Here is a 27,834-nt window from a genome sequence, read left to right on the forward strand (position 1 = left end):
GTTATGTTAGGTAGTTAGCCTAGTAGCAAACTTAACGCTAGCTAGCTATGTTATGGACAACTAGCTAGCTTGCTAACGATTGGTTGGCAGTTGCTAACCGCATTAACCTAGTTAGCAAAACACAATAAAAAGTTACATCTAAATAGCTAACGTTAGATACATCGCCAAATACGATTTAGGCGTTTGTTGTCATTTAGCTAGCTATCTAGCTAGCTCGTTAGCTAGCTATGAAGTTGGCTGGCTAGCTTGGTCAGATCAGTTGAATGGTAATTTTTATAGCCCATGTATGTATTATAAAGACACGGGTAGTCGCAAATTGGTGAATTATATTTTTTTTTAGCAGCGAGTCTGATTCCCGGGTGGGTTTGAAACATAACTTACAGTATTTATCAATATTAAATAAATGACTAATTGCTGCTGGTGACTGGTTGTACCGTAAAGTGACGTTGACTTTCCTTTTTTAATTAAGTTGTTCTGTCAGATATCTAACAATCGACTGTTTTCACTTTAGAGATTGTCATCAGGGCTTTTTGATGTGTTTGTTTGTGTAGTTCATTGGTGCAAAATGGATGTTAAGATAGAGGACGATGAAGCAGAGAGATCCCAAGTAACCATTTGGTCTGATTCAATTAATGCCTGTATAGATTACCCACATTCTCCAGTGTCAGGAAACACAGAAACAAGTTATCTGGAAACCAAAACCGAATCAACATATGAACATGACTATACAGTGATCCAAACTACCAACAATTTATCAGACAGTTATTTTCTTTCTGAGATTGATGTAAAACTTGAGGAGAATGACATGGGAATATCCCCAACTGTCCCATGGTCTTCGTGTTCCTATGTGGGTTTACCAAAAGAGCATTCACATGTACCTTCCATCAGTTCCCAAACAACAAGTCAAGGGCAGATTTTACGTCTTTTCCCTGAAAAGACAGGCCCAAGTGATGGGGAGAATAATGCTGTCAAAGTGGTTTATTTCTGTAATGCCCAAGATCCCGTTAGCACATCTGAAGGGCATTTTCTCAAAGAGGAGTCATGGCATGGATCACCGTCCAGTGATATTCCCATAGCAAATGCATTCACCCTCTGTGGTTCATTTGAAGCTCAAATCAACCCATCTTCACAGGTGTTTAGCATAAACCAAACCCAGACTAATAATGAATTGCCATTGCCTGCTGACAATGTTCATCTAGCAAGATATAGTACTGACACTCCTTCTGTGCTAACCTCACCTGCTACAGAAAGCGGCTGCAATTTAGCTGTATCTACTAGATCGAGGCCTATTCTTTCCGATTGTGAGCCATTCAACTTTCCTTCTGATGAAGACGAAGACTACAATGGCGATGAAAGACGAAGACTGCAATGCCAAAAAACGATAGATGAGTACATACGGCAGTGTCGTGTCAGTTACTCAAGAAAAACCCCAAGACAGTTTGGAAAGTTTTGGAAAGCTCCATACCCGAAGTGCAAAGAACTGGGTGTAGATTTCAATGTTGGATCTGGAGCGAAACAGAAACTTGATCGTCATTTACTGACAAATGGTGTAATGGTTGAGGTGTCTCAATATGCTAGAGAGATTAATAGAGCTCATCAGCATGTTATCTATGATATTCTAGAATACAACTTTGATCTTGGTGTTGGTAATGTACGATATGAATTTTCCTCCCGGACTTTGTTAAAACTAAAAGAAATGAAAAAGAATACCAGGAGGACACAACCTGAGTGGTTAGCAGAAGTGTTTGAACTTCCTGATCCAAAGATACTCAAAGCAAGCAACTCCTCTCTTAAACGGGCACGATCCAATTTGCATAGCAGCGTCTCAGAAAATCGAACACCCTTTGACGTCTGTATAAAGGAGAAGTCTGTTGTGGACTTCATATCTCCTCCGCATGTGAAGACTGAAAGCCTCTTTACTGAGACAGTTTTAACACGGTGTGCGGATGAGACTGCACTCCTTGGCCCTGAAAAGGGACCTAATGAAATATGCACAAAGGATGAGGCTGATCTGGATGTGATCTATCCTCAACATGTCCAGACAGAAACCATCTTCACTCAGACAGACATAACAATGAAGCAATCCTTAATGATGCCCACACTAGAAGAAGCATTGGAGTACCTCTACCCTCTCTGTAAGGAAAAAGGACTTGACCTGGATGTGAAGTCTAAATGTGTGAAAATGGATAAACTTGACTTGCATCTATTGACCAGAGATGTCATGTTAGAATTGGGTGATTTTGCCTCAGATGTGTGTGGAACTTACAGGCAGGTTGTCTGTGATGTTCTAGAACAAAATTTTGATCTGGATTTACAAAGTGGGAAAACTGAGCTCGCTCAAGATATTATGTATAAGCTACACTCTTTGTTGAAAATGACAGATATACAAAAGCGAAGGAGATGTGGATATGACAAGGATACTTTCATGAAAAAACGACCCAAACATAAGAATCCCGCAGTGATTTTCCGTAGACTGAATTTCACTACAGCATCACTTGTGCCGAAATACCGAAGACTGAAAGAAATAACAAAAAGGAAGAGGTTGGATTTAATGAGAAAAAAAAGAGAAATGGACATGTTAATAGCCAGGGTGTCGAAGGGAGGCAATTTGCTGGAAGTCAGACAAGTAGAACCTCATTGGGTCAAGCTAGAGAGCATATCTGATAAGATTGACCTTGTACTTTGTGCTGATGAAACAAAGCAAAATGTTACCAACTTAGAACATTCAAATGTGACGTTTAACACTAAAGAACTGGTGAAAGACTGCTACCCACTCTGTCATCAAATAGGTCTGGGCCTTGATGTTGCATCCAAACCTGCATTCACTCACTGTGGTTCATTTGAAGCTCAAATCAACCCAACTTCACAGGTGTTTAGCGTAAACCAAACCCAGACTAATAATGAATTGCCATTGCCTGCTGACAATGTTCATCTAGCAAGATATAGTACTGACACTCCTTCTGTGCTAACCTCACCTGCTACAGAAAGCAGCTGCAATTTAGCTGTATCTACTAGTTCGAGGCCTATTCTTTCCGATTATTGTGAGCCATTCAACTTTCCTTCTGATGAAGACGAAGACTACAATGGTGATGAAAGACGAAGACTGCAATGCCAAAAAACGATAGAGGATGAGTATATAAGGCAGTGTCGTGACCATTACTCAAGAAAAACCCCAAGACAGTTTGGAAGGTTTTGGAAAGCTCCATACCCGAAGTGCAAAGAACTGGGTGTAGACTTCAATGTTGGATCTGGAGCGAAACAGAAACTTGATCGTCATTTACTGACAAATGGTGTAATGGTTGAGGTGTCTCAATATGCTAAAGAGATTAATAGAGCTCACCAGCATGTTATCTCTGATATTCTAGAATACAACTTTGATCTTGGTATTGGTGATGAAGTACGATATGATTTTTCCGCCCGGACTTTGTTAAAACTAAAAGACATGAAAAAAAATCACAGGAGGACACAACCTGAGTGGTTAGCAGAAGTGTTTGAACTTCCTGATCCAAAGACAATCAAAGCAAGAGACTCCTCTCTTAAATGGGCAAGATCCAATTTGCATAGCAGCCTCTCAGAAAATCGAACACCCTTTGACGTCTGTATAAAGGAGGAGTCTGTTGTGGACTTCATATCTCCTCCGCATGTGAAGACTGAAAGCCTCTTTACTGAGACAGTTTTAACACGGTGTGCGGATGAGACTGCACTCCTTGGCCCTGAAAAGGGACCTAATGAAATATGCACAAAGGATGAGGCTGATCTGGATGTGATCTATCCTCAACATGTCCAGACAGAAACCACAATAGAAGAAGCATTGGAGTACCTCTACCCTCTCTGTAAAGAAAAAGGACTTGACCTGGATGTGAAATCTAAATTTGTGAAAAAGGATAAACTTGACTTGCATCTATTGACCAGAGATGTCATGTTAGAATTGGCTGATTTTGCCTCAGATGTGTGTGGAACTTACAGGCAGGTTGTCTGTGATGTTCTAGAACAAAATTTTGATCTGGATTTACAAAGTGGGAAAACTGAGCTGGCTCATGAGATTATGGATGTGTTAGGATCAGTTTTGAGGAGAAGGACACAGTTACAAGGTCAAAGGAGATGTGAATTTTACAAGGATACTTTCATGAAAAAACGTCGCAAACAAAGGAATTCTGCAGAGATTTCCAATAACCAGAAGGCCACTACAGCAACACTTGAGCCGAAATACCAAAGGCTGAAAGAAGTAACAAAAAGGAGGAGGTTGGCTTTAATGAAGAAAAAAAAAGAAATGGACATGTTAATAGCCAGGGCGTCGAAGGGAGGCAATTTGCTGGAAGTCAAGCTAGAGAGCATCTCTGATCAAGATTGACCTTGCACTTTGTGCTGATGAAACGAAGCAAAATGTTACCAACTTAGACCAATCATATGTGATGTTTAACACACATGGGTGTAAGAGTGCTACCCGATCTCTCATGAAGTAGGTCTGGACATTGATGTTGCATCCAAACCTGCACAAACGAAACTGGAATTGAATTTACTGACTAACAGTATTGTTATCGAGGTTCATACATACTTGCGTAAGAATCGTTGAGGTAAGATTGGATTGGAAAAGATGGGTGGGTATTTTGTTTGCTCTCTGATATTCTAGAATACAATTCTGATCATAGTTTGCAAAATCAGAGACGTTATCAATTTCTATTATGGATTTTGAGTAAAGTGACGGTTCGGAAACACAAACCCAAGCTCTTGGGAAAGGGTGAAATGTCGAAAGAAGTGTTCATAATACCAAGTGTGATTTCAAAGCCGTGCAACAAAAAACAAACCCAGTGCTTTCAGATAATTTTCCTAAAAGAATGTCAAAGAAATCTCAGGGGAGAAAAAAAAATGGAACAAGATGCAAGACTGGTATATCCTAATCATGGCCAACACAATCGCCACGAAGAGCATTTACTCAAAGATTGTTCATGGACTGGCTCAACGCCCATTGATATTCTGACAGGAAATGTATTCAGCCTCCCAGAATTGTCACTACGCATCTCCCAAAATATGGTACTGCCGTACCTTTTGTCCTATCCTCATCTGCTACAGCAATCGGCTGTAATGTAGAACTACCTACTAGTCCTCCTCTTCCAGCCAATTGTAAATCATTTGAACTTTCCCTCTGAAGTCTACAATGTCAAATTCAGAGGATGAGTATGAACTCAGCAGAAAAAGAAACGTCCTCTCACTGTCGACTGCATTTATTTTCAGCAAACTTAACATGTGTAAATATTTGTATGAACATAAGATTCAACAACTGAGACATAAACTGAACAAGTTCCACAGACATCTGACTAACCGTAATGGAAGAATGTGTCCCTGAACAAGGGGGTCAAAAGTAAGTCAGTATCTGGTGTGGCCACCAGCTGCATTAAGTACTGCAGTAAATCTCCTCACCAGATTTGCCAATTCTTGCTGTAAGATACCCCACTCTTCCACCAAGGCACCTGCAAGTTTACAGACATTTCTGAGGGGATTGGCCCTAACCCTTATCCTCTGCTCCTTCAGGTCCCAGACGTGCTCAATGGGATTGAGATCCGGGCTCTTTGCTGGCCATGGCTAAACACTGACATTCATGTGTTGCAGGAAATCACGCACAGAACGAGCAGTATGGCTGGTGGCATTGTCATGCAGGAGGGTCATGTCAGGATGAGCCCGCAGGAAGGGTACCACATGAGGGAGGAGGATGTCTGCCATGTAACGCACAACTTTGAGATTGCCTGCAATGACAACAAACTCAGTCCGATGATGCTGTGACACACCGCCCCAGACCATGACGGACCCTCCACCTCCAAATCGATCCCGCACTAGGGTACAGGCCTCAGTGTAATGCTGATTCCTTCGACGATAAATGCGAATCTGGGGTTTGTGCTGGTGTGAATCTGGGGTTTGTGCTTGTTGCTGGTGATATCTGTTGAGGACCTGCCTTACAACAGGCCTACAAGCCCTCAGTCCAGTCTCTCTGTCTGTTGCGGATAGTTTGAGCTCTGATGGAGGGATTGTGTGTTCCTGGTGTAACTCGGGCAGTTGTTGTTGCCATCCTGTACCTGTCCCGCAGGTGTAATGTTCGGATGTACCGATCCTGTGCAGGTGTTGTTACACGTGGTCTGCCACTGTGAGGACGATTAGCTGTCTGTCCTGTCTCCCTGTAGCGCTGTCTTAGGCGTCTCACAGTACGGACATTACAATTTATTGCCCTGGCCACATCTCCAGTCCTCATGCCTTCTTGCAGAATGCCTAAGGCACGTCCATGCAGATGAGCAGGGACCATGGGCATTTTCTTTTGGTGATTTTCAGAGTCAGTAGAACGGTGTCTTTAGTGTCCTAAGTTTTTATAACTGTGACCTTAATTGCCTACAGTCTTTACGCTGTTAGTGTCTTAATTACCGTTCCACAGCTGCATGTTCGTTAATTGTTTATGGTTCATTGTGCAAGCATGGGAAACTGTGTTTAAGCCCTTTCCAATGAAGATCTGTGAAGTTATTTGGATTTTTACGATTTATCTTTGAAAGACAGGGTCCTGAAAAGGGGACATTTTCTTTTTTCTTTTAATTTGTCAGTGTCGTCAGTTGCTCAACCTTTCCCAAAATGGGCTGGAAGATATTTGAAAGTGCCAAGAAATAGGCTTAGAATTAATTGAATGTCGGAACTGGAGCAAAATATAATCTTGATTTGCATTTTTACTGACTAATGCCGTAATGGTTGAGGTTTCGGATTTAAGTAAGTGGATTAGTAGAGCTTGCCAACATGTCTGAGATATTGTAGAGTACAACTTTGATCTTCTTTTGCAAAATGCGTAACGATATTACTTTAAAAATGGACAGAAGCAAGATGCATTACAAGAGAAGAACCTGGGTGGTTAACATAATTGTTTGAACTTCCTGATCCAAAGACGATGAAAGCAGGACAATACTCTCTTACATGGGCAAAACGCTATTTGCATACAGTGCCTTCGGAAAGTTTTCAGACCCCTTGACTTTTTCCACATTTTGTTAAGTTACAGCCTTTTTGTCAAATTGATTAAATTAAACAATGTCCTTAGCAATCGGCGTTCAAAAGTGCTACCCACGCTGCAAGGAAATGGGCCTGGACGTTGCATCCAAACCTGCAAAAAACAAAACTCAAATTTCAGTTACTGGTAATGGTGTAAATGTTTAATAATAGAATGTAAAAAGGCTAAAGGATATGCGTCATTTCTCTATGATAGTCCAGAATACATTTTTGATCTTAAAGTGGAACTGATAGCGTTTTAGCAATATGCAATCTTAGATCTGTTCATATACATCCCAGGAAGATTATATCTATATATATATTTTTTTTAATGTTTTCTGACACGTGATCACTTTTAGATATGGTCATTTTTATAAATTGATTGAATGTTTGAGAATGAAGTATAGTAAGGCACTTGTGAAAATTCTATAAGAATATTGTCAGAGGACAGACCCAGTTTTTAAAATAATTTTTATTGAATGTTCAACTCAATCTGATCTTGGACAGTTTTTTTTTTTTTTTTTAGTTTACCAGTGATTTTGTGTGGCCTACCACTTCGCGGCTGAGCCGTTGTTGCTCCTAGATGTTTCCACTTCAAAATACCACTTACAGTTGACCGGAGCAGAAATTTGACAAACTGACTTATTGTAAAGGTGTCATCCTATGACGGTGCCATGTTGAAAGTCACTGAGCTCTACAGTAAAGCCATTCTACTGCCAATGATTGTCTATGGAGATTTTATACACCTGTTAGCAACGGGTGTGACTGAAATAGCCGAACCCATTTATTTGAAGGTCTCCAAATACTTTTGTGTTAACGGTTAAGTCTTTGAATAGTGGATTTTGCAGATTCCCTTGGCCTCCTGTTGGTTCACTTTTGTTCTTGCTGTGGTTTATTTCTAGCCTTTTTTCTTTCAACGACATGTTCATTGACGAGCCTAACTTTTCTACCTTTGAAAGCCTCTGTGGATTAACCTTCTGATCTTTCTTTTTTGATGTAAATAAGGTCGAACAATGATATTTTTTCTAATTTAAGAGTTGGCCTAGGCATTGGTAAAAACCTATGGATCATGTTTTTCTTTTTGTAAGTTTGTTTTTCAGCCATTTTTGGAGTGACTTATCTGTGGGCTAGTTCTTTTTTTCTTTGAGGAGGAGAGATTAAGAAAACACTGCTTCAAGACTTGCTTTGCAGTTACCCATACTTTTCTTTTATAAGGTCAACTATGAAGTGAAAGTATTTTTAAGGACACTTTCATTGACATTCTGTACCTCTGACACCTGTTGCATCACAAGGTATGCAAGTAAATGTGTGACAGATGCGCATTGCAGCTTTTTCTACTGCTTGCCATTCAAACTTTAAAACATGCAAACCGGTCTGGAATGGTGTGCTTGTATACAGTGTTTTGATACCAGTTATTCTTGAGCCTGACGGATATGGGATTTTTGTATCCAATTTTAGAGGGGAAATATTTACAGATAATTGATATTGGGCATATATTTTTATGATTTTAGCTGGAATGAAACATTTAAAAATTGTGATTAAAAAGATACTCAAAGAACATTTAATGTAAGCACCACAGAAAAATTTGGAGCACCAGAAAGATGCAGGAAAGAAAGTCAATAAAAAAATGTACTCTGAAAGGAAGATATACCGCCCTGATTCCAGGAAACAACATGAGCCTCTGAAGACTGAGCGGCCCCATGCCCCATGAGCCTCTGAAAACTGAGCGGCCCCATGAGCCTCTGAAGACTGAGCGGCCCCATGCCCCATGAGCCTCTGAAGACTGAGCGGCCCCATGATGAGCCTCTCAAGACTGAGCGGCCCCATGCCCCATGAGCCTCTGAAGACTGAGCGGCCCCATGCCAGAATGAGCCTCTACCTGACATTTTCTTTGTTGGACGTTTGTCACCTTTTTTAGACAAATGAGTGAATTGTCTTGTTTATATTTAAATTTTTGTCATTTTGACTCTTATCCAAGTGCTTACAGTTTCGTGGATGTTTTTGTGATATTAATTTTTCTGAGCAGATGTTAGTTTCAGCCATTTTTGGAGGTAGATTTATTTAGTTTATTTTTGCTTTTTTATCTTGGGAGGATTAACACATTTTTTGAAGAAGTCTTCATACTTCTCCCATTTGTGGACTGCCTCAAAGGAGTTTCTTTCTGGCATATTTTGGAGTGTCTTTGGAACAAAGGGTATGTAGCTTCTATGCTTCATTTCTGTTAATGAAATGTTAACTGTTAATTAGACTAACCAAGACTTTGCTATTTCAGGATTCATCTTGTGTTATCATGTAGTGTTGTAAATATATATTTCTTAATCTCCACTCTTGAATGTATTTTGTAATCACTTGGGCCCTCCTTTGAAGAGACCACTAGCCCCCAACCCCTAGAATTAGAAAGTATTTGACGTGTGGTAATAGCTCCAGCATGCCTTCTGATGGACTTTCAGCATTTTAGCCATGTTCTTTTCATATCTAAGTGTAAGGGTTAGTAGTGTTTGCTGGATCCTGCACTGTTCTGGTAACTGCATACACATTTCTTCCCAGGTGCTGCGTCTCTGTGTCAACCGGCTGAGCATGCGCCCCAAAAGCAGAATGGTCTTTCTGTCCTCTCTGCCATGTTTGATGGAACTCTACAGAAGTGAGTAGCCTACCTCAAAGCCCTGAAGGGGTGTTAGTCAGAGATTGAACTGGCAGCTTTATTTTGTATTTTTTTGAAGTATTTTATTTCACCTTTTATTTAACCAGGTAGGCCAGTTGAGAACTAGTTCTCATTTACAACTGTGACCTGGCCAAGATAAAGCATAGCAGTGTGAACAGACAACAACACAGAGTTGTTTTAAGAATGTGAAATGTCAGAATAATAGTAGAATGATTTATTTCATCACATTCCCAGTTGGTTAGAAGTTTACATACACTCAATTAGTATTTGGTAGCATTGTCTTTAAATTAACTTGGGTCAAAAGTTTTGGGTAGCCTTCCACCAGCTTCCCACAATAAGTTGGGTGAATTTTGTCCCATTCCTCCTGACAGAGCTGGTGTAACAGAGTCAGGTTTGTAGGACTCCTTGCTCGCCCACGCTTTTTCTGTTCTGCCCACAAATGTTCTATAGGGTTGAGGTCAGGGTTTTGTGATGGCCACTCCAATAGCTTGACTTTGTTGTCCTTAAGCCATTTTGCCACAACCTTTGAAGTATGCTTGGGGTCATTGTCCATTTGGAAGACCCATTTGTGACCAAGCTTTAACTTCCTGACTGATGTCTTGAGATGTTGCTTCAATATATCCACATAATTTTCCAACCTCATGATGCCATCTATTTTGTGAAATGCACCAGTCCCCCATGCAGCAATGCACCCTCACAACATGCTTCCTTCCCCATGCTTCACGGGTTGGGATGGTGTTCTTAGGCTTGCAGGCCTCCCCCCTTTTCCTCCAAACTTAATGATGGTCATTATGGCCAAACAGTTCTATTTTTGTTTCATCAGACCAGAGGACATTTCTCCAAAAAGTACGATGTTTGTCCCCATGGGCAGTTACAAACCGTAGTCTGGCTTTTTTATGGCGGTTTTGGAGCAGTGGCTTCTTCCTTGCTGAGCGGCCTTTTAGGTTATGTTGATGTAGGACTCGTTTTACTGTGGATATAGATACTTTTGTACCTGTTTCCTCCAGCATCTTCACAAGGTCACAAAGTTAAATCTAGAATTGGCTTCCTATTTTACAACAAAGCATCCTTCACGCATGCTGCCAAACATACCCTTGTAAACCTGACCATCATACCAATCCTCGACTTCGGCGATGTCATTTACAAAATAGCCTCCAATACCCTACTCAACAAATTGGATGCAGTCTACCACAGTGCAATCCGTTTTGTCACCAAAGCCCCATATACTACCCACCATTGCGACCTGTACGCTCTCGTTGGCTGGCCTTCGCTTCATACTCGTCGCCAAACCCACTGGCTCCATGTCATCTACAAGACCCTGCTAGGTAAAGTCCCCCCTTATCTCAGCTCGCTGGTCACCATAGCATCACCCACCTGTAGCACACTCTCCAGCAGGTATATCTCTCTAGTCACCCCCAAAACCAATTCTTTATTTGGCCGCCTCTCCTTCCAGTTCTCTGCTGCCAATGACTGGAACGAACTACAAAAATCTCTGAAACTGGAAACACTTATCTCCCTCACTAGCTTTAAGCACCAACTGTCAGAGCAGCTCACAGATTACTGCACCTGTACATAGCCCACCTATAATTTAGCCCAAACAACTACCTCTTTCCCAACTGTATTTATTTTATTTATTTATTTATTTAGCTTTTTTTTGCCTTTACCTCCCTTATCTCACCTCATTTGCTCACATCATGTATATAGACTTTTTTTATACTGTATTATTGACTGTATTGTTTTTACTCCATGTTTTACTCCATGTGTAACTCTGTGTCCTTGTGTGTCGAACTGCTTTGCTTTATCTTGGCCAGGTCGCAATTGTAAATGAGAACTTGTTCTCAACTTGCCTACCTGGTTAAATAAAGAATAAAAAATCAAAAGGTCCTTTCCTGTTGTTCTGGGGTTGATTTACACTTTTCGCACCATTTGTATGTTCATCTCTAGGAGACAGAACGTGTCTCCTTCCTGAGCGGTAAGATGGCTGCGTGGTCCCATGGTGTTTATACTTGTGTACTACTGTTTGTACAGATGAACGTGGTACCTGCAGGCGTTTGGAAATTGCTCCCAAGGATGAACCAGACTTGTGGAGGTCTACAATATTTTTTTCTTGGCTGATTTCTATTGATTTTCCCATGATGTCAAGTAAAGAGGCACTGAGTTTGAAAGTAGGCCTTGAAATACATCCACAGGTACACCTCCAATTGACTAAAACGATGTCAATTAACCTATCAGAAGCTTCTAAAGCCATGACATCATTTTCTGGATTTTTCCAAGCTGTTTAAAGGCACAGTGAACTTAGTGTGTGTAAACTTCTGACCCACTGGAATTGTGATAGTGTATTATAAGTGAAATAATCTCTCTGTAAACAATTGTTGGAAAAATGACTTGTGTCATGTACAAAGGAGATGTCCTAACCGACTTGCCAAAACTATAGTTTCATAACAAGAATGGTGGTTGAAAAACAAGTTTTAATGACTCCAACCTAAGTGTATGTAAACTTCCGACTTCAACTATATACAGTGGGGCAAAAAAGTATTTAGTCAGCCACCAATTGTGCAAGTTCACCAACTTAAAAGATGAGAGGCCTGTAATTTTCATCATAGGTACGTACACTTTGATAGGTATCATTGTAGGATTTTTTTATGAATTTATTTGCAAATTATGGTGGAAAATAAGTATTTGGTCACCTACAAACAAGTAAGATTTCTGGCTCTCACAGACCTGTAACTTCTTTAAGAGGCTCCTCTGTCCTCCACTCGTCACCTGTATTAATGGCACCTGTTTGAACTTATCAGTATAAATGACACCTGTCCACAACCTCAAACAGTCACACTCCAAACTCTACTATGACAAGACCAAAGAGCTGTCAAAGGACACCAGAAACAAAATTGTAGACCTGCACCAGGTTGGGAAGACTGAATCTGCAATAGGTAAGGAGCTTGGTTTGAAGAAATTAACTGTGGGAGCAATTATTAGGAAATGGAAGACATACAAGACCACTGAGGCTCCACGCAAGATCTCACCCCGTGGGATCAAAATGATCACAAGAACGGTGAGCAAAAATCCCAGAACCACACGGGGGGACCTCGTGAATGACCTGCAGAGTGCTGGGACCAAAGTAACAAAGCCTACCATCAGTAACACACTACGCCGCCAGGGACTCAAATCCTGCAGTGCCAGACGTGTCCCCCTGCTTAAGCCAGTACATGTCCAGGCCCGTCTGAAGTTTGCTAGAGAGCATTTGGATGATCCAGAAGAAGATTGGGAGAATGTCATATGGTCAGATTAAACCAAAATATAACTTTTTGGTAAAAACTCAACTAGTTGTGTTTGGAGGACAAAGAATGCTGAGTTGCATCCAAAGAACACCATACCTACTGTGAAGCATGGGGGTGGAAACATCATGCTTTGGGGCTGTTTTTCTGCAAAGGGACCAGGACGACTGATCCGTGTAAAGGAAAGAATGAATGGGGCCATGTATCGTGAGATTTTGAGTGAAAACCTTCTTCCATAGCAAGGGCATTGAATATGAAACGTGGCTGGGTCTTTCAGCATGACAATGATCCCAAACACACCGCCCGGGCAAGGAAGGAGTGGCTTCGTAAGAAGCATTTCAAGGTCCTGGAATGGCGTAGCCCAGGGGTGTCAAACATACGGCCCGCGGGCCGGAACCGGCCCCCAAGGAGGTTCGATCAGGCCCGCAGGATAATTTGAAAGTGGAAAAAATGCATAAAAGACATGGAATTAATATTTTTAATTCGCTGCAATTCATGGATTATCCGCTAAGGGGCGCACTCTTTCCATCAGAGTAGAAGACAAGCCGCATCACTGAGACAGACTGAAAACAGCAGACGGTATCAATGCGCCATCTGCTGCTTGTTACGACGTTGTTAATATCATTAGCCAAAATGTCGTTATCCAAACGGAGAAAAGTAGATAAGGAGTGTAGAATTTTCAAAGAAAAATGGACCACGTCCTATTTATTTACAGAGATGCACGGAAAACCTTTGTGCTTGGTGTGTTTGCAACAAGTTTCGGTATTGAAGGAATATAATATTCGACGCCACTACGAGACTCATCACAGCGAAAAATATGACGGCTTGCAAGGACAACTGGAGTGGAGTGGACTGGTCCCGCGCTGTCAGCCTGGCTACAGACGGCGCGCCATCCATGGTCGGAAAGAAAGCAGGTGTCACGACAAAGTTCAAAGACAAAGTACAAGCCCTTAATGGAGGAGATCGTTTCTGGACATTTCACTGTATTTTGCACCATGTTGCAAGTCGCTGAAAATGGACCACGTCATGGAGGTGGTTGTTCGCACTGTAAATTTCATCCGGTCCAGAGGTCTGAACCATCGTCAGTTTGACAAACTTCTCAGCGACAGCAACATTACCCACAGCCTGCCATACCACACTGAAGTGAGATGGTTAAGCCGAGGCGCTGTGCTGAGGCATTTCTTTGATCTACGAGAGGAAATCGGACAGTTCATGGAGAAAAAAGGAAAACCGGTGTTGGAATTACAATCTCAGGAATGGCTACGGGACCTTGCATTCTTGGTTGATATTACTGAACACTTGAACAATCTGAACAAAATGTTGCAAGGCCGCAAAAAAGTTGTCACACAGTTTTCTGACAACATACATGCATTTAAGTTGAAGCTGACTTTGTGGGAGATGCAAATGGCAACCCTGCTCATTTCCCCTGTCTGAGAGATGTGTGTGTGACCAGACCTGATGCGGACATGAAACGGTACAAAGACAAAATTGCAGGACTACTGCGGGAGTTTGAGAAACGTTTTCAGGTATTTGGTGAACTTGAGACAGAATTTTCAGTTTTTCGCTCACCTTTCACAGTTAAAGCTTCTGATCTGCCGGTCGAAATTCAGCTAGAGATAATTGATTTGCAGTGTGATGCAGATTTGAAGGGCAAATTTGCCTCTGTAGGTCTGGACAGATTTTATCAGTATCTACTACCAGGGTACCCCAAATTAACAGCCCTGGCTGCTAAAATTTTGTGCATGTTTGGGACAACCTACCTTTGTGAACAAATTTTCTCAGTGATGAATATCAATAAAACAAAAATGCGTTCAAGGCTCACAAACAAGCACTTAAATGACATTCTGAAAGTGACAGCTAGTCAGGACATGACACCTGGTGTTGATGCACTTGTACAGGCCAAAAGATGCCAAGTTTCAGGTACAAATACAAGTCCAGACTAGACTAACACATTTAAAATGCTGCCTTAGATACTGTTTGCATTGAAAGAATACAGCTCTGTGAAGATGAATCCTTACTGTGGTGATTTAAAAAATGTGCACTTTAATGTTAGTCAGCAGCTTCAAAACAAAAGTTGTGTGATGGAATTCTACTGTTCATACAACTCCATACATTTTCAGTATGTATTGTATGTGTATGTATGTTTCATGTATGAAGTTTACAGATTTACAGGACAGGCGAACACTTTCTTCATTACACATTTAAAATCACTCTCCTTAGTTTGTAAGGTGTACGCAGGGATTACATTTAGATTTTATATGCGTATGTGTAAGTGGTTTAAAAATTCCTTTCTTTAAAAGTCTCATTTAATCTTAAAGTGCATTACTATATTTTTCAGTACCAATTAAAGTTTTGTGCCTTTGTACAATCAGTGGGATCAGTTGCAATGCATATTTGTGAATGATAAAAGTAAATTGCACATTTGTCTAAGGAAATATGAGGTGTTTCATGAAATGTTTTGTAAAAGGATAGTTCATTAAATTTCAATATTTTCCTAATGTTCTTGTGCTTCTTTACACCAAAACAAAGGAAAGACATGATATTTTGGTTATTTATAGCAGAGTATGGTATAATTTTAATGGTCCGGCCCACTTGACATCTCCCTAGGCCGTATGTGGCCCACGATGCGAAATGAGTTTGACACCCCTGGCGTAGCCAGTCTCCAGATCTCAACCCCATAGATAATCTTTGGAGGGAGTTGAAAGTCCGTGTTGCCCAGCAACAGCCCCGAAACATCACTGCTCTAGAGGAGATCTGCATGGAGGAATGGGCCAAAATACCAGCAACAGTGTGTGAAAACCTTGTGAAGACTTGACCTCTGTCATTGCCAACAAAGGGTATATAACAAAGTATTGAGAAACTTTTTTGTTATTGACCAAATACTTATTTTTCACCATAATTTGCGAATAAATTCATTTAAATTAAATTATTTTTCTCATCTGTCATAGTTGAAGTGTACCTATGATAAATTATACAGGCCTTATCTTTTTAAGTGGGAGAGCTTGCACAATTGGTGGCTGACTAAATACTTTTTTGCCCCACTGTCTATATATATATATATACTGCTGATTTTGCATGTTTTCCTACTTAAAGCATGTTGAGGTATATCATTTTTTTTTATCATAGGTACACTTCAGCTGTGAGAAGTATCTAAAACAAAAATCCAGAAAATCATATTGTATGATTTTTAAGTAATTAATTTGCATTTTATTGCATGACAAGTATTTGATACATCAGAAAAGCATAACCTAATATTTGGTACAGAAACCTTTTTTTGCAATTACACAGATCATACGTTTCATGTAGTTCTTGACCAGGTTTGCACACACTGCAGCAGGGATTTTGGCCAACTCCTCCATACAGACCTTCTCCAGATCCTTCAGGTTTTGAGGCTGTCGCTGGGCAATATGGACTTTCAGCTCCCTCGCAAGATTTTCTATTGGGTTCAGGTCTGGAGACTGGCTAGGCCACTCCAGGACCTTGAGATGCTTCTTATGGAGCCACTCCTTAGTTGCCCTGGCTGTGTGTTTTGGTTCATTGTCATGCTGGAAGACCCCAGCCACGACCCATCTTCAATGCTCTTACTGAGGGAAGGAGGTTGTTGGCCTAGATCTTGCGATACATGGCCCCATCCAACCTTCCCTCAATTCGGTGCAGTTGTCCTGTCCCCTTTGCAGAAAAGCATCCCCAAAGAATGACGTTTCCACCTCCATGCTTCACGGTTGGGATGGTGTTCTTTGGGTTGTACTCATCCTTCTTCTTCCTCCAAACACGGCGAGTGCAGTTTAGACCAAAAAGCTCTATTTTTGTCTCATCAGACCACATGACCTTCTCCCATTCCTCCTCTGGATCATCCAGATGGTCATTTGCAAACTTCAGACGGGCCTGGACATGCGCTGACTTGAGCAGGGGAACTTGCGTGCGCTGCAGGATTTTAATCCATGACGGCGTAGGGGGTTACTAATGGTTTTCTTTGAAACTGTGGTCCCAGCTCTCTTCAGGTAATATAATAATAATAATAATAATAATATAGGCCATTTAGCAGACGCTTTTATCCAAAGCGACTTACAATCATGTGTGCATACATTCTACGTATGGGTGGTCCCGGGAATCGAACCCACTACCCTGGCGTTACAAGCGCCATGCTCTACCAACTGAGCTACAGAAGGACCGCATGTCATTGACCAGGTCCTGCCGTGTAATTCTGGGCTGATCCCTCACCTTCCTCATGATCATTGATGCCCCATGAGGTGAGATCTTGCATGTAGCCCCAGACTGAGGGTGATTGACCGTCATCTTGAACTTCTTCCATTTTCTAATAATTGCGCCAACAGTTGTTGCCTTCTCACCAGGCTGCTTGCCTATTGTCCTGTAGCCCATCCCAGCCTTGTGCAGGTCTACAATTTTATCCCTGATGTCCTTACACAGCTCTCTGGTCTTGACCGTTGTAGAGAGGTTGGAGTCTGTTTGATTGAGTGTGTGGACAGGTGTCTTTTATACAGGTAACAAGTTCAAACCGGTGCAGTTAATACAGGTAATGAGTGGAGAACAGGTGGGCTTCTTAAATAAAAACTAACAGGTCTGTGAGAGCTGGAGTTCTTACTGGTTGGTCGTTGATCAAATACTTATGTCATGCAATAAATGCAAATTAATTACTTAAAAATCATACAATGTGATTTTCTGGATTTTTGTTTTAGATTCCGTCTCTCACAGTTGAAGTGTACCTGTGATAAAAATTACAAACCTCTACATGCTTTGTAAGTAGGAAAACCTGCAAAATCAGCAGTGTATCAAATACTTGTTCTCCCCACTTTATATATATTCATGTTTATTTTTCTATTGTCAGAATGATTCAAATCAAAATATGACTTGTGTTACTGAGCAGGTGGGTGTGATGAATTCCGATAGAGACATGCTGATGGTTCCTGGGGTGAATGGACTCCATTTTGTGTTTACTGACGCAAGTGAACTCTCACGCATTGTCACTGTCAAACACAGGGTTGACCAGGGCTGGGAGGGTGTAAAACTATAGTACAATACTGTTGGTCTACTGGGGTTAAAGGACTGAGTCTGTGTCTGTTTTTGCGTGTGTCTGCTAATATGTATGATGTCATGTATATCTTCTCTCCAGACTACCATGGTGGTTTCCAGCTTCAGCCAGACTGGGACAGACGGGGAAACAAGTGAACAGATATTCGCCAGGACAATCACGGAATGGTCACCATGGAAACATACCACCTGTACCAGTTCAGGACATGAGATCGCCACGTTGACCATCTTTAAGACGAAACAGTCTCTGGGTGAGTATGCCCATCAGTCAGCCGCCCACTAATCAGTAGCCTAGTACCCCACCCCACCAGTAGAGGTCAGTGCATCACCTGCTTATTGTTATTAATGGCCCAGTCTGAAAAAGACCCTTAGTAAGGCTATTTACCGTGTCTGTTTAGTCTACAGCAACAGTTGGTCATCTTCCCATGTAGATGCATGATTTCAATCTTGCCAAATATCACTATCACAACTGATGCAACTAAGTCTTGTACTTACTAAATATTATGGTTTTTAGTTGATTGGCAAAAGCCAACACCTACACTGGCACTCTGTCTCTACAGGTATCAGTATCTCAGGTGGGATGGAGAATGAGATGATGTTTCCAGGAGGAGCTGCCTCTACCAGTGATGTTCTGATGCTTCTTTAGGAGCTCACTGTAATATTCTGTCATGCTTTAATCCAAGCTGAGCCATATAATACAAGGTGATGTGTTTAGCGGAATGTATTGGTCTGTGACGTTTATAAACAACACTCAACTTTGGCCTGGGCTCAGAACTCTGAGTCTACAATACCTGAATGAAAAGACTTTGCTGGTGTGCCTGTGTTGGTGTGTTTGGCTTTTGTCTGACTGACAGTCTTATGAGTGGTAGAATGAGAGCGAAGGGGTGGAGAGAGGAAACTATTTTAAGACTCCTGCATGCTTCCCATCCAGAACATGATGAAAAGTATGTGGACAGCTTGTCAAACATCTCTATCCAAAATCATGGGCATTAATATGGTGTTGGTTCCCCCTATTGCTGCTATAACAGCCTCTGTTCTTCTGGGAAGAATTTCCACTTGGTGTTGGAACACTGCTGCGGGTAATTTATTTAAATATTTTTTAACCTTTTATTTAACTAGGCAAGTCCGTTAAGAACACATTCTTATTGACAATGACTGCCTACCCTGGCCAAACCTTAACCGCTCTATGGGACTCCCAATCTCGGCCGGTTGTGATACAGCCTGGAATCGAACCAGGGTCAGTAGTGACGCCTCAGGCACTGATATGTAGTGCCTTAGACTGCTGCTCCGCTCGGGATTGTTCAATAACTTGCTTCCATTCAGCCACGAGCATTCGTGAGGTTGGGCACTAATGATTGCAGTCGGCATTCCAATTAATCCCAAAGGTGTTCGATGGGGTTGAGGTCAGGGCCCTGTGCAGGCCAGTCAAGTTCTTCCACACCAATCTCGACAAACCATTTCTGTATGGACCTCGCTTTGTGCACAGGGGCATTATAATGCTAAAACAGGAAAGGGCCTTCCCCAAATTGTTGCCACAAAGTTGGAAGCACAGAATTGTCTAGAATGTCATTAACATTCTTTAACTGGAACTAAGGGGCTCAAACCATGAACAGTCCCAGACCATTATTCCTTCTCCACCTAACTTTACAGTTGACGCTATGTATTGGGGCAGGTAGCGTTTTCTTGGCATTCGTCAGTCGGACTTCCAGATAGTGACGTTTGATTCATCACTCCAGAGAATGCGTTTCATCTGAGTCCAATTGCGGCGAGCAGCCGATGCTTTGGATTGCGCATGGTGATCTTAGGCTTGTGAGCGGCTGCTCGACCATGGAAAGCCATTTATTTATTTATTTTTATTTATTTAGATTTTACCCCCTTTTTCTCCCCAATTTCGTGGTATCCAATTGTTTTAGTAGCTACTATCTTGTCTCATCGCTACAACTCCCGTACGGGCTCGGGAGAGACGAAGGTCGAAAGTCATGCGTCCTCCGATACACAACCCAACCAAGCCGCACTGCTTCTTAACACAAAGCGCATCCAACCCGGAAGCCAGCCGCACCAATGTGTCGGAGGAAACACCGTGCACCTGGCAACCTTGGTTAGCGCGCACTGCGCCCTGCCCACCACGGGAGTCGCTGGAGTGCGATGAGACAAGGATATCCCTACCGGCCAAACCCTCCCTAACCCAGACAACGCTAGGCCAAATTGTGTGTCGGTCGGCCCACGGACCTCCCGGTCGCGGCCGGTTACGACAGAGCCTGGAGTCTCTGGTGGCACAGCTAGCGCTGCAGTACAGTGCTCTAGACCACTGCGCCACCTATTTCATGAAGCTCCCGGCAAACAGCTCTTATGCTGGCGTTGCTTCTAGAGGCCGTTTGGAACTAGTGAGTGTTGTAACCGAGGACAGACTATTCTACTGCAAATGTTTGTCTATGGAGATTGCAATGCTTTGTGCTCGAAGGAACAGGTGTGGCAGAAAAATCTGAATGTACTAATTTGAAGGGGTGTCCACATACTTTTGTATTTATGTTTTGTGATGTTTTTGTTCGTTTTGGTCATCAAAGGGTTTTTTCAGCTGTTCTTGCACACTTGTGTTCCTCTCTCCTTGAGGTGCATGGACTAAGTTCAGTGCCGAAGTCTTCGCCCCGTAGTTGGTCATTGGTCAACAGTAGGGTTTGTCATTTAATGATAGCCGACTCGTTTTCATGCACATTTTTTCACTTGAAAAATACTGCACCAAGCATCTTAGTTAGATATAAAGTTGAGGGACAAAGATATCCTTGGCAAAAACAGCTAAATTAATTACAGGTTTCTTGAGTTACTTTACATAAATTGGGACTATTTTGAGGAAGTGTATATTGTATATTGTATATTGATATTTTTTTTTTAATCCGTTATTTTACCAGGTAAGTTGACTGAGAACACATTCTCATTTACAGCAACGACCTGGGGAATAGTTACAGGGGAGAGGAGGGGGATGAATGAGCCAATTGTAAACTGGGGATTATTAGGGGACTGTGATGATATGAGGGCCAGATTGAGAATTTAGCCAGGATACCAGGGTTAACACCCCTACTCTTATGATTAGTGCCATGGGATCTTTAATGACCTCAGAGGGTCAGGACACCCGTTTAACATCCCATCCGAAAGACTGCACCCTACACAAGGCAGTGCTCCCAATAACTGCCCTGGGGCATTGGGATATTTTTTTTAGACCAGAGGAAAGAGTGCCTACTACTGCCCCTCCAACACCACTTCCAGCAGCATCTGGTCTCCCATCCAGGAACTGACCAGGACCAGCCCTGCTTAGCTTCAGAAGCAAGCCAGCAGTGGTATGCATACGCATGCGTCGGAGACCATTGAGAAGGAGGGAAAGGACACGGAGGGCGAGAAATGGTTGGGAGAGAGAGGGAAACAGAGACATGGTTGGGAGAGAGGGAAACAGAGACATGGTTGGGAGAGAGGGAAACAGAGACATGGTTGGGAGAGAGGGAAATGGTTGGGAGAGAGAGGGAAACAGAGACATGGTTGGGAGAGAGAGGGAAACAGAGACATGGTTGGGAGAGAGAGGGAAACAGAGACATGGTTGGGAGAGAGGGAAACAGAGACATGGTTGGGAGAGAGGGAAATGGTTGGGAGAGAGAGGGAAACAGAGACATGGTTGGGAGAGAGGGAAACAGAGACATGGTTGGGAGAGAGGGAAACAGAGACATGGTTGGGAGAGAGGGAAACAGAGACATGGTTGGGAGAGAGGGAAACAGAGACATGGTTGGGAGAGAGAGGGAAACAGAGACATGGTTGGGAGAGAGAGGGAAACACAGAGACATGGTTGGGAGAGAGGGAAACAGAGACATGGTTGGGAGAGAGAGGGAAACAGAGACATGGTTGGGAGAGAGAGGGAAACAGAGACATGGTTGGGAGGGAGGGAAACGGAGACATGGTTGGGAGAGGGAGGGAAACGGAGACATGGTTGGGAGAGAGGGAAACAGAGACATGGTTGGGAGAGAGGGAAACAGAGACATGGTTGGGAGAGAGGGAAACAGAGACATGGTTGGGAGAGAGAGGGAAACAGAGACATGGTTGGGAGAGAGAGGGAAACAGAGACATGGTTGGGAGAGAGAGGGAAACAGAGACATGGTTGGGAGAGAGGGGGAAACAGAGACATGGTTGGGAGAGAGGGGGAAACAGAGACATGGTTGGGAGAGAGGGGGAAACAGAGACATGGTTGGGAGAGAGGGGGAAACAGAGACATGGTTGGGAGAGAGGGGGAAACAGAGACATGGTTGGGAGAGAGGGGGAAACAGAGACATGGTTGGGAGAGAGGGGGAAACAGAGACATGGTTGGGAGAGCGAGGGAAACAGAGACATGGTTGGGAGAGCGAGGGAAACAGAGACATGGTTGGGAGAGAGGGAAACAGAGACATGGTTGGGAGAGAGGGAAACAGAGACATGGTTGGGAGAGAGAGGGAAACAGAGACATGGTTGGGAGAGAGAGGGAAACAGAGACATGGTTGGGAGAGAGAGGGAAACAGAGAGACATGGTTGGGAGAGAGAGGGAAACAGAGACATGGTTGGGAGAGAGAGGGAAACAGAGACATGGTTGGGAGAGAGGGAAACAGAGACATGGTTGGGAGAGAGGGAAACAGAGACATGGTTGGGAGAGAGGGAAACAGAGACATGGTTGGGAGAGAGAGGGAAACAGAGAGACATGGTTGGGAGAGAGAGGGAAACAGAGAGACATGGTTGGGAGAGAGAGGGAAACAGAGAGACATTGTTGGAAGAGCGAGGGAAACAGAGACATGGTTGGAAGAGCGAGGGAAACAGAGACATGGTTGGGAGAGCGAGGGAAACAGAGACATGGTTGGGAGAGAGGGAAACAGAGACATGGTTGGGAGAGAGAGGGAAACAGAGACATGGTTGGGAGAGAGAGGGAAACAGAGAGACATGGTTGGGAGAGAGAGGGAAACAGAGACATGGTTGGGAGAGAGAGGGAAACAGAGAGACATGGTTGGGAGAGAGAGGGAAACAGAGAGACATGGTTGGGAGAGAGAGGGAAACAGAGAGACATGGTTGGGAGAGAGAGGGAAACAGAGAGACATGGTTGGGAGAGAGAGGGAAACAGAGAGACATGGTTGGGAGAGAGAGGGAAACAGAGAGACATGGTTGGGAGAGAGAGGGAAACAGAGAGACATGGTTGGGAGAGAGGGAAACAGAGAGACATGGTTGGGAGAGAGGGGGAAACAGAGACATGGTTGGGAGAGAGAGGAAACAGAGAGACATGGTTGGGAGAGAGGGTAAACAGAGAGACATGGTTGGGAGAGAGGGAAACAGAGACATGTTGGGAGAGAGGGAAACAGAGACATGGTTGGGAGAGAGGGAAACAGAGACATGGTTGGGAGAGAGGGAAACAGAGACATGGTTGGGGGAGAGGGGGAAACAGAGACATGGTTGGGAGAGAGAGGGAAACAGAGACATGGTTGGGAGAGAGGGAAACAGAGACATGGTTGGGAGAGAGGGGGAAACAGAGAGACATGGTTGGGAGAGAGAGGGAAACAGAGACATGGTTGGGAGAGAGGGGGAAACAGAGAGACATGGTTGGGAGAGAGAGGGAAACAGAGAGACATGGTTGGGAGAGAGAGGGAAACAGAGAGACATGGTTGGGAGAGAGAGGGAAACAGAGAGACATGGTTGGGAGAGAGAGGGAAACAGAGAGACATGGTTGGGAGAGAGAGGGAAACAGAGAGACATGGTTGGGAGAGAGAGGGAAACAGAGAGACATGGTTGGGAGAGAGAGGGAAACAGAGAGACATGGTTGGGAGAGAGAGGGAAACAGAGAGACATGGTTGGGAGAGAGGGAAACAGAGAGACATGGTTGGGAGAGAGGGAAACAGAGAGACATGGTTGGGAGAGAGGGAAACAGAGACATGGTTGGGATAGAGAGGGGGAAACAGAGAGACATGGTTGGGAGAGAGAGGTAAACAGAGACATGGTTGGGAGAGAGGGAAACAGAGACATGTTTGGGAGAGAGGGAAACAGAGACATGGTTGGGAGAGAGAGGGAAACAGAGAGACATGGTTGGGAGAGAGAGGGAAACAGAGAGACATGGTTGGGAGAGAGAGGGAAACAGAGAGACATGGTTGGGAGAGAGAGGGAAACAGAGAGACATGGTTGGGAGAGAGAGGGAAACAGAGAGACATGGTTGGGAGAGAGGGAAACAGAGAGACATGGTTGGGAGAGAGGGAAACAGAGACATGGTTGGGATAGAGAGGGGGAAACAGAGAGACATGGTTGGGAGAGAGAGGTAAACAGAGAGACATGGTTGGGAGAGAGGGAAACAGAGACATGTTTGGGAGAGAGGGAAACAGAGACATGGTTGGGAGAGAGGGAAACAGAGACATGGTTGGGAGAGAGGGAAACAGAGACATGGTTGGGAGAGAGGGAAACAGAGACATGGTTGGGAGAGAGGGGGAAACAGAGAGACATGGTTGGGAGAGAGAGGGAAACAGGGACAGAGAGGGGGAGAAACATGGTGGGAGAGAGGGAAACAGAGACATGGTTGGGAGAGAGGGGGAAACAGAGAGACATGGTTGGGAGAGAGAGGGAAACAGAGACATGGTTGGGAGAGAGGGGGAAACAGAGAGACATGGTTGGGAGAGAGAGGGAAACAGAGAGACATGGTTGGGAGAGAGAGGGAAACAGAGAGACATGGTTGGGAGAGAGAGGGAAACAGAGAGACATGGTTGGGAGAGAGGGGGAAACAGAGAGACATGGTTGGGAGAGAGGGAAACAGAGAGACATGGTTGGGAGAGAGGGGGAAACAGAGAGACATGGTTGGGAGAGAGAGGGAAACAGAGAGACATGGTTGGGAGAGAGAGGGAAACAGAGAGACATGGTTGGGAGAGAGGGGGAAACAGAGAGACATGGTTGGGAGAGAGGGGGAAACAGAGAGACATGGTTGGGAGAGAGAGGGAAACAGAGAGACATGGTTGGGAGAGAGAGGGAAACAGAGAGACATGGACATGGTTGGGAGAGAGGGAAACAGAGAGACATGGTTGGGAGAGAGAGGGAAACAGAGAGACATGGTTGGGAGAGAGAGGGAAACAGAGAGACATGGTTGGGAGAGAGAGGGAAACAGAGAGACATGGTTTGGAGAGAGAGGGAAACCGAGAGACATGGTTGGGAGAGAGGGGGAAACAGAGAGACATGGTTGGGAGAGAGGGGGAAACAGAGAGACATGGTTGGGAGAGAGGGGGAAACAGAGAGACATGGTTGGGAGAGAGGGGGAAACAGAGAGATATGGTTGGTTGATTTACTCTAACACCCCCCTCCCCTATCTCCTGTTTCTTAACTCAGCCTCACACCTCTCTGGCCTTATCTGGTGTGTCTGCTGGCTGTCTCCCACACACTGAGACCAAATAGTCCCTGTCTGGTGTCTCTCTGCTGGCTGTCTCCCACACACTGAGACCAAATAGTCCCTGTCTGGTGTCTCTCTGCTGGCTGTCTCCCAAACACTGAGACCAAATAGTCCCTGTCTGGTGTCTCTCTGCTGGCTGTCTCCCACACACTGAGACCAAATAGTCCCTGTCTGGTGTCTCTCTGCTGGCTGTCTCCCACACACTGAGACCAAATAGTCCCTGTCTGGTGTCTCTCTGCTGGCTGTCTCCCACACACTGAGACCAAATAGTCCCTGTCTGGTGTCTCTGCTGGCTGTCTCCCACACACTGAGACCAATTAGACAACTACAGCAGGCTTTCCTGTCCCCCTGTTCCTGTCTGAAAACACCATATATTTTAGCTAGCCACCAGGTGTGTGTGTCTGTCTCTTTCTCTGTGTGTGGGTGTCTGTCTCTCTCCTTTTCATCTGTGCTGTTAGCTGAGTAAGGTCACTGTGTAGTCAACAGGATAATACTATTTACCCTGTCCTAGAGTTTTGGTGTTGCTGTTTCCAGACATATAGTCTGGACAGTGATCCACTACCTACTAGGAGCAATGCCCATCTAACTAATGTTAAACACACTTACATGTGGATGATGCCTATTGACATGGACATGGTGAGTGAGAAAGGCCCAAAAAGCGCATCCATAAATGTTTACCAAAGAGGATGAATGAGATTGTCTAATATTCAAAATGACTTTAATCTGCTTTTTAGTTAAAGGGATTGAAGTATTTTGGTGCTGGTGTCTTATCAAATTGATTTATAAAGCCCTTCGTACATCAGCTGATATCTCAAAGTGCTGTACAGAAACCCAGCCTAAAACCCCAAACAGCAAGCAAACAGCAAGCAATGCAGGTGTAGAAGCACGGTGGCTAGAAAAAACTCTAGAAAGGCCAAAACCTAGGAAGAAACCTAGAGGAACCAGGCTTTGTGGGGTGGCCAGTCCTCTTCTGGCTCTGCCGGGTGGAAATTATAACAGAACATGGCCAAGATGTTCAAATGTTCATAAATGACCAGCATGGTCAAATAATAATAAGACAGAACAGTTGAAACTGGAGCTGCAGCACGGCCAGGTGGACTGGGGACAGCAAGGAGTCACGGAAGGGAAGGCAGCAATGTTTTGGGTTAACCAATGCTAGGGGAGATGGAGATGTATTTTCAGTTCAAACAGGGCCCTGGTTTGGGGAAAATCGAGAAGAGACCTTGTAATGTCACATACCTCTGGCCATGTGATTGTGTGTGACCCTTCCTTCATTGGGGCTGTCAGCCAGGTGCATCCTCAGTGAGCCCTGATGACATCACAGGAAGTTCCTCTCCTCAGGGTTCTAGAACTCTTCCTGCATTAAACAATGGTGTGTGTGTGTGTGTGTGTGTGTGTGTGTGTGTGTGTGTGTGTGTGTGTGTTTTCAACATAACCTTCTGCTGAGTGTGTGTGTGTGTTTTCAACATAACCTGCTGAGTGTGTGTGTGTGTGTTTTCAACATAACCTTCTGCTGAGTGTGTGTGTGTGTTTTCAACATAACCTTCTGCTGAGTGTGTGTGTGAGCGAGTGAGAGAATATGGTAATGAATGTACTGGGATGAAGGAGAGGAGTAGATGCTGAGTGGGAGCCCAGGTCACTGCACAGTGTTGGCGTCTGCATCACCTTTAACCTGTCTTTGTGTGTGTGTCTCCAGGCGTGGTATGAGCTGGTTTCAGTGGACGGTGAGTCTCTGCAGCGTGTGACCCATCAGCATGCAGTGTTCAGCAACAAGGCCAAAGACCCCGTGGTGTTTGTCAAGATCCTCACTGTCAGGCTTTACATAAGTACTACACACAGTATTTTTATTGAACCTTTTATTGAACTAGTTAAGTCATTTTAAGGACAAATTCTTATTTACAATGACGGTCTACACCGGCCAAACCCGGACGGCGCTGAGCCAATTGTGCGCCGTCCTATGGGGACTCGCAATCACAACCATATGTGATGCATTCTGGATTCGAACCAGAGACTGTAGTGATGCCTCTTGCACTGAGATGTAGTGCCTTAGACTGCTGCGCCACTCGAGAGCTCAGTACTGCTGGCCTGTCTACAAGAATGCTCTGAGGTGCAGTTCACCCATCCACTGCAAATGGAAATGGTGGTGTTCAAACCAGAACGCATGTCGACTTAAAGAGGATGAGGATTCCCCTGACGCAGGTGGTTCGCTCCAGCTAGGCTGCAATGGAAGGGAATGGTCTATTCCCAGAGGAGAGGAGCATGGGTACCTTGGGACCAATAAGCATGGGTACCTAACCTGGGACCAATAAGCATGGGTACCTAACCTGGGACCTATAAGTTTGCTTCTCTAGGGCAAGAAGGTTAATGGTTGTTTGCATAGCAAACAGGAAATACTGCAAAATTAAAATGTTTTTTTTTACACA

General features: G+C 43.9%; 1 protein-coding gene across 5 annotated transcripts; it reads left to right on the forward strand.

The window, feature by feature from the left end:
- LOC118369876 (uncharacterized) lies at positions 1-27,834 on the forward strand. 5 transcript variants are annotated; one of them, XM_052498776.1, is made up of 6 exons: positions 1-9,205; positions 9,559-9,652; positions 11,702-11,762; positions 18,080-18,248; positions 18,558-18,699; positions 27,108-27,834. In XM_052498776.1, the coding sequence occupies exon 1, from the start codon at positions 566-568 to the stop codon at positions 4,349-4,351; it is 3,786 nt and encodes a 1,261-aa protein (XP_052354736.1). In that variant the 5' UTR covers positions 1-565; the 3' UTR covers positions 4,352-9,205; positions 9,559-9,652; positions 11,702-11,762; positions 18,080-18,248; positions 18,558-18,699; positions 27,108-27,834. The 5 variants fall into 5 exon arrangements, with proteins under 5 accessions (XP_052354736.1, XP_052354735.1, XP_052354734.1 ...); XM_052498775.1 differs by lacking the exon at positions 11,702-11,762 and adding an exon at positions 17,646-17,705; XM_052498774.1 differs by lacking the exon at positions 11,702-11,762 and having other exon boundaries at positions 1-8,303; positions 8,677-9,205.

This window comes from Oncorhynchus keta, chromosome 36 (assembly GCF_023373465.1).
Source record: "Oncorhynchus keta strain PuntledgeMale-10-30-2019 chromosome 36, Oket_V2, whole genome shotgun sequence".
Taxonomy (NCBI): domain Eukaryota; kingdom Metazoa; phylum Chordata; class Actinopteri; order Salmoniformes; family Salmonidae; genus Oncorhynchus; species Oncorhynchus keta.

What these genes read in the sequence shown, in the direction of transcription:
- LOC118369876 (XM_052498776.1), top strand. Translation starts at nt 566, where the DNA reads ATGGATGTTAAGATAGAGGACGATGAAGCAGAGAGATCCCAAGTAACC.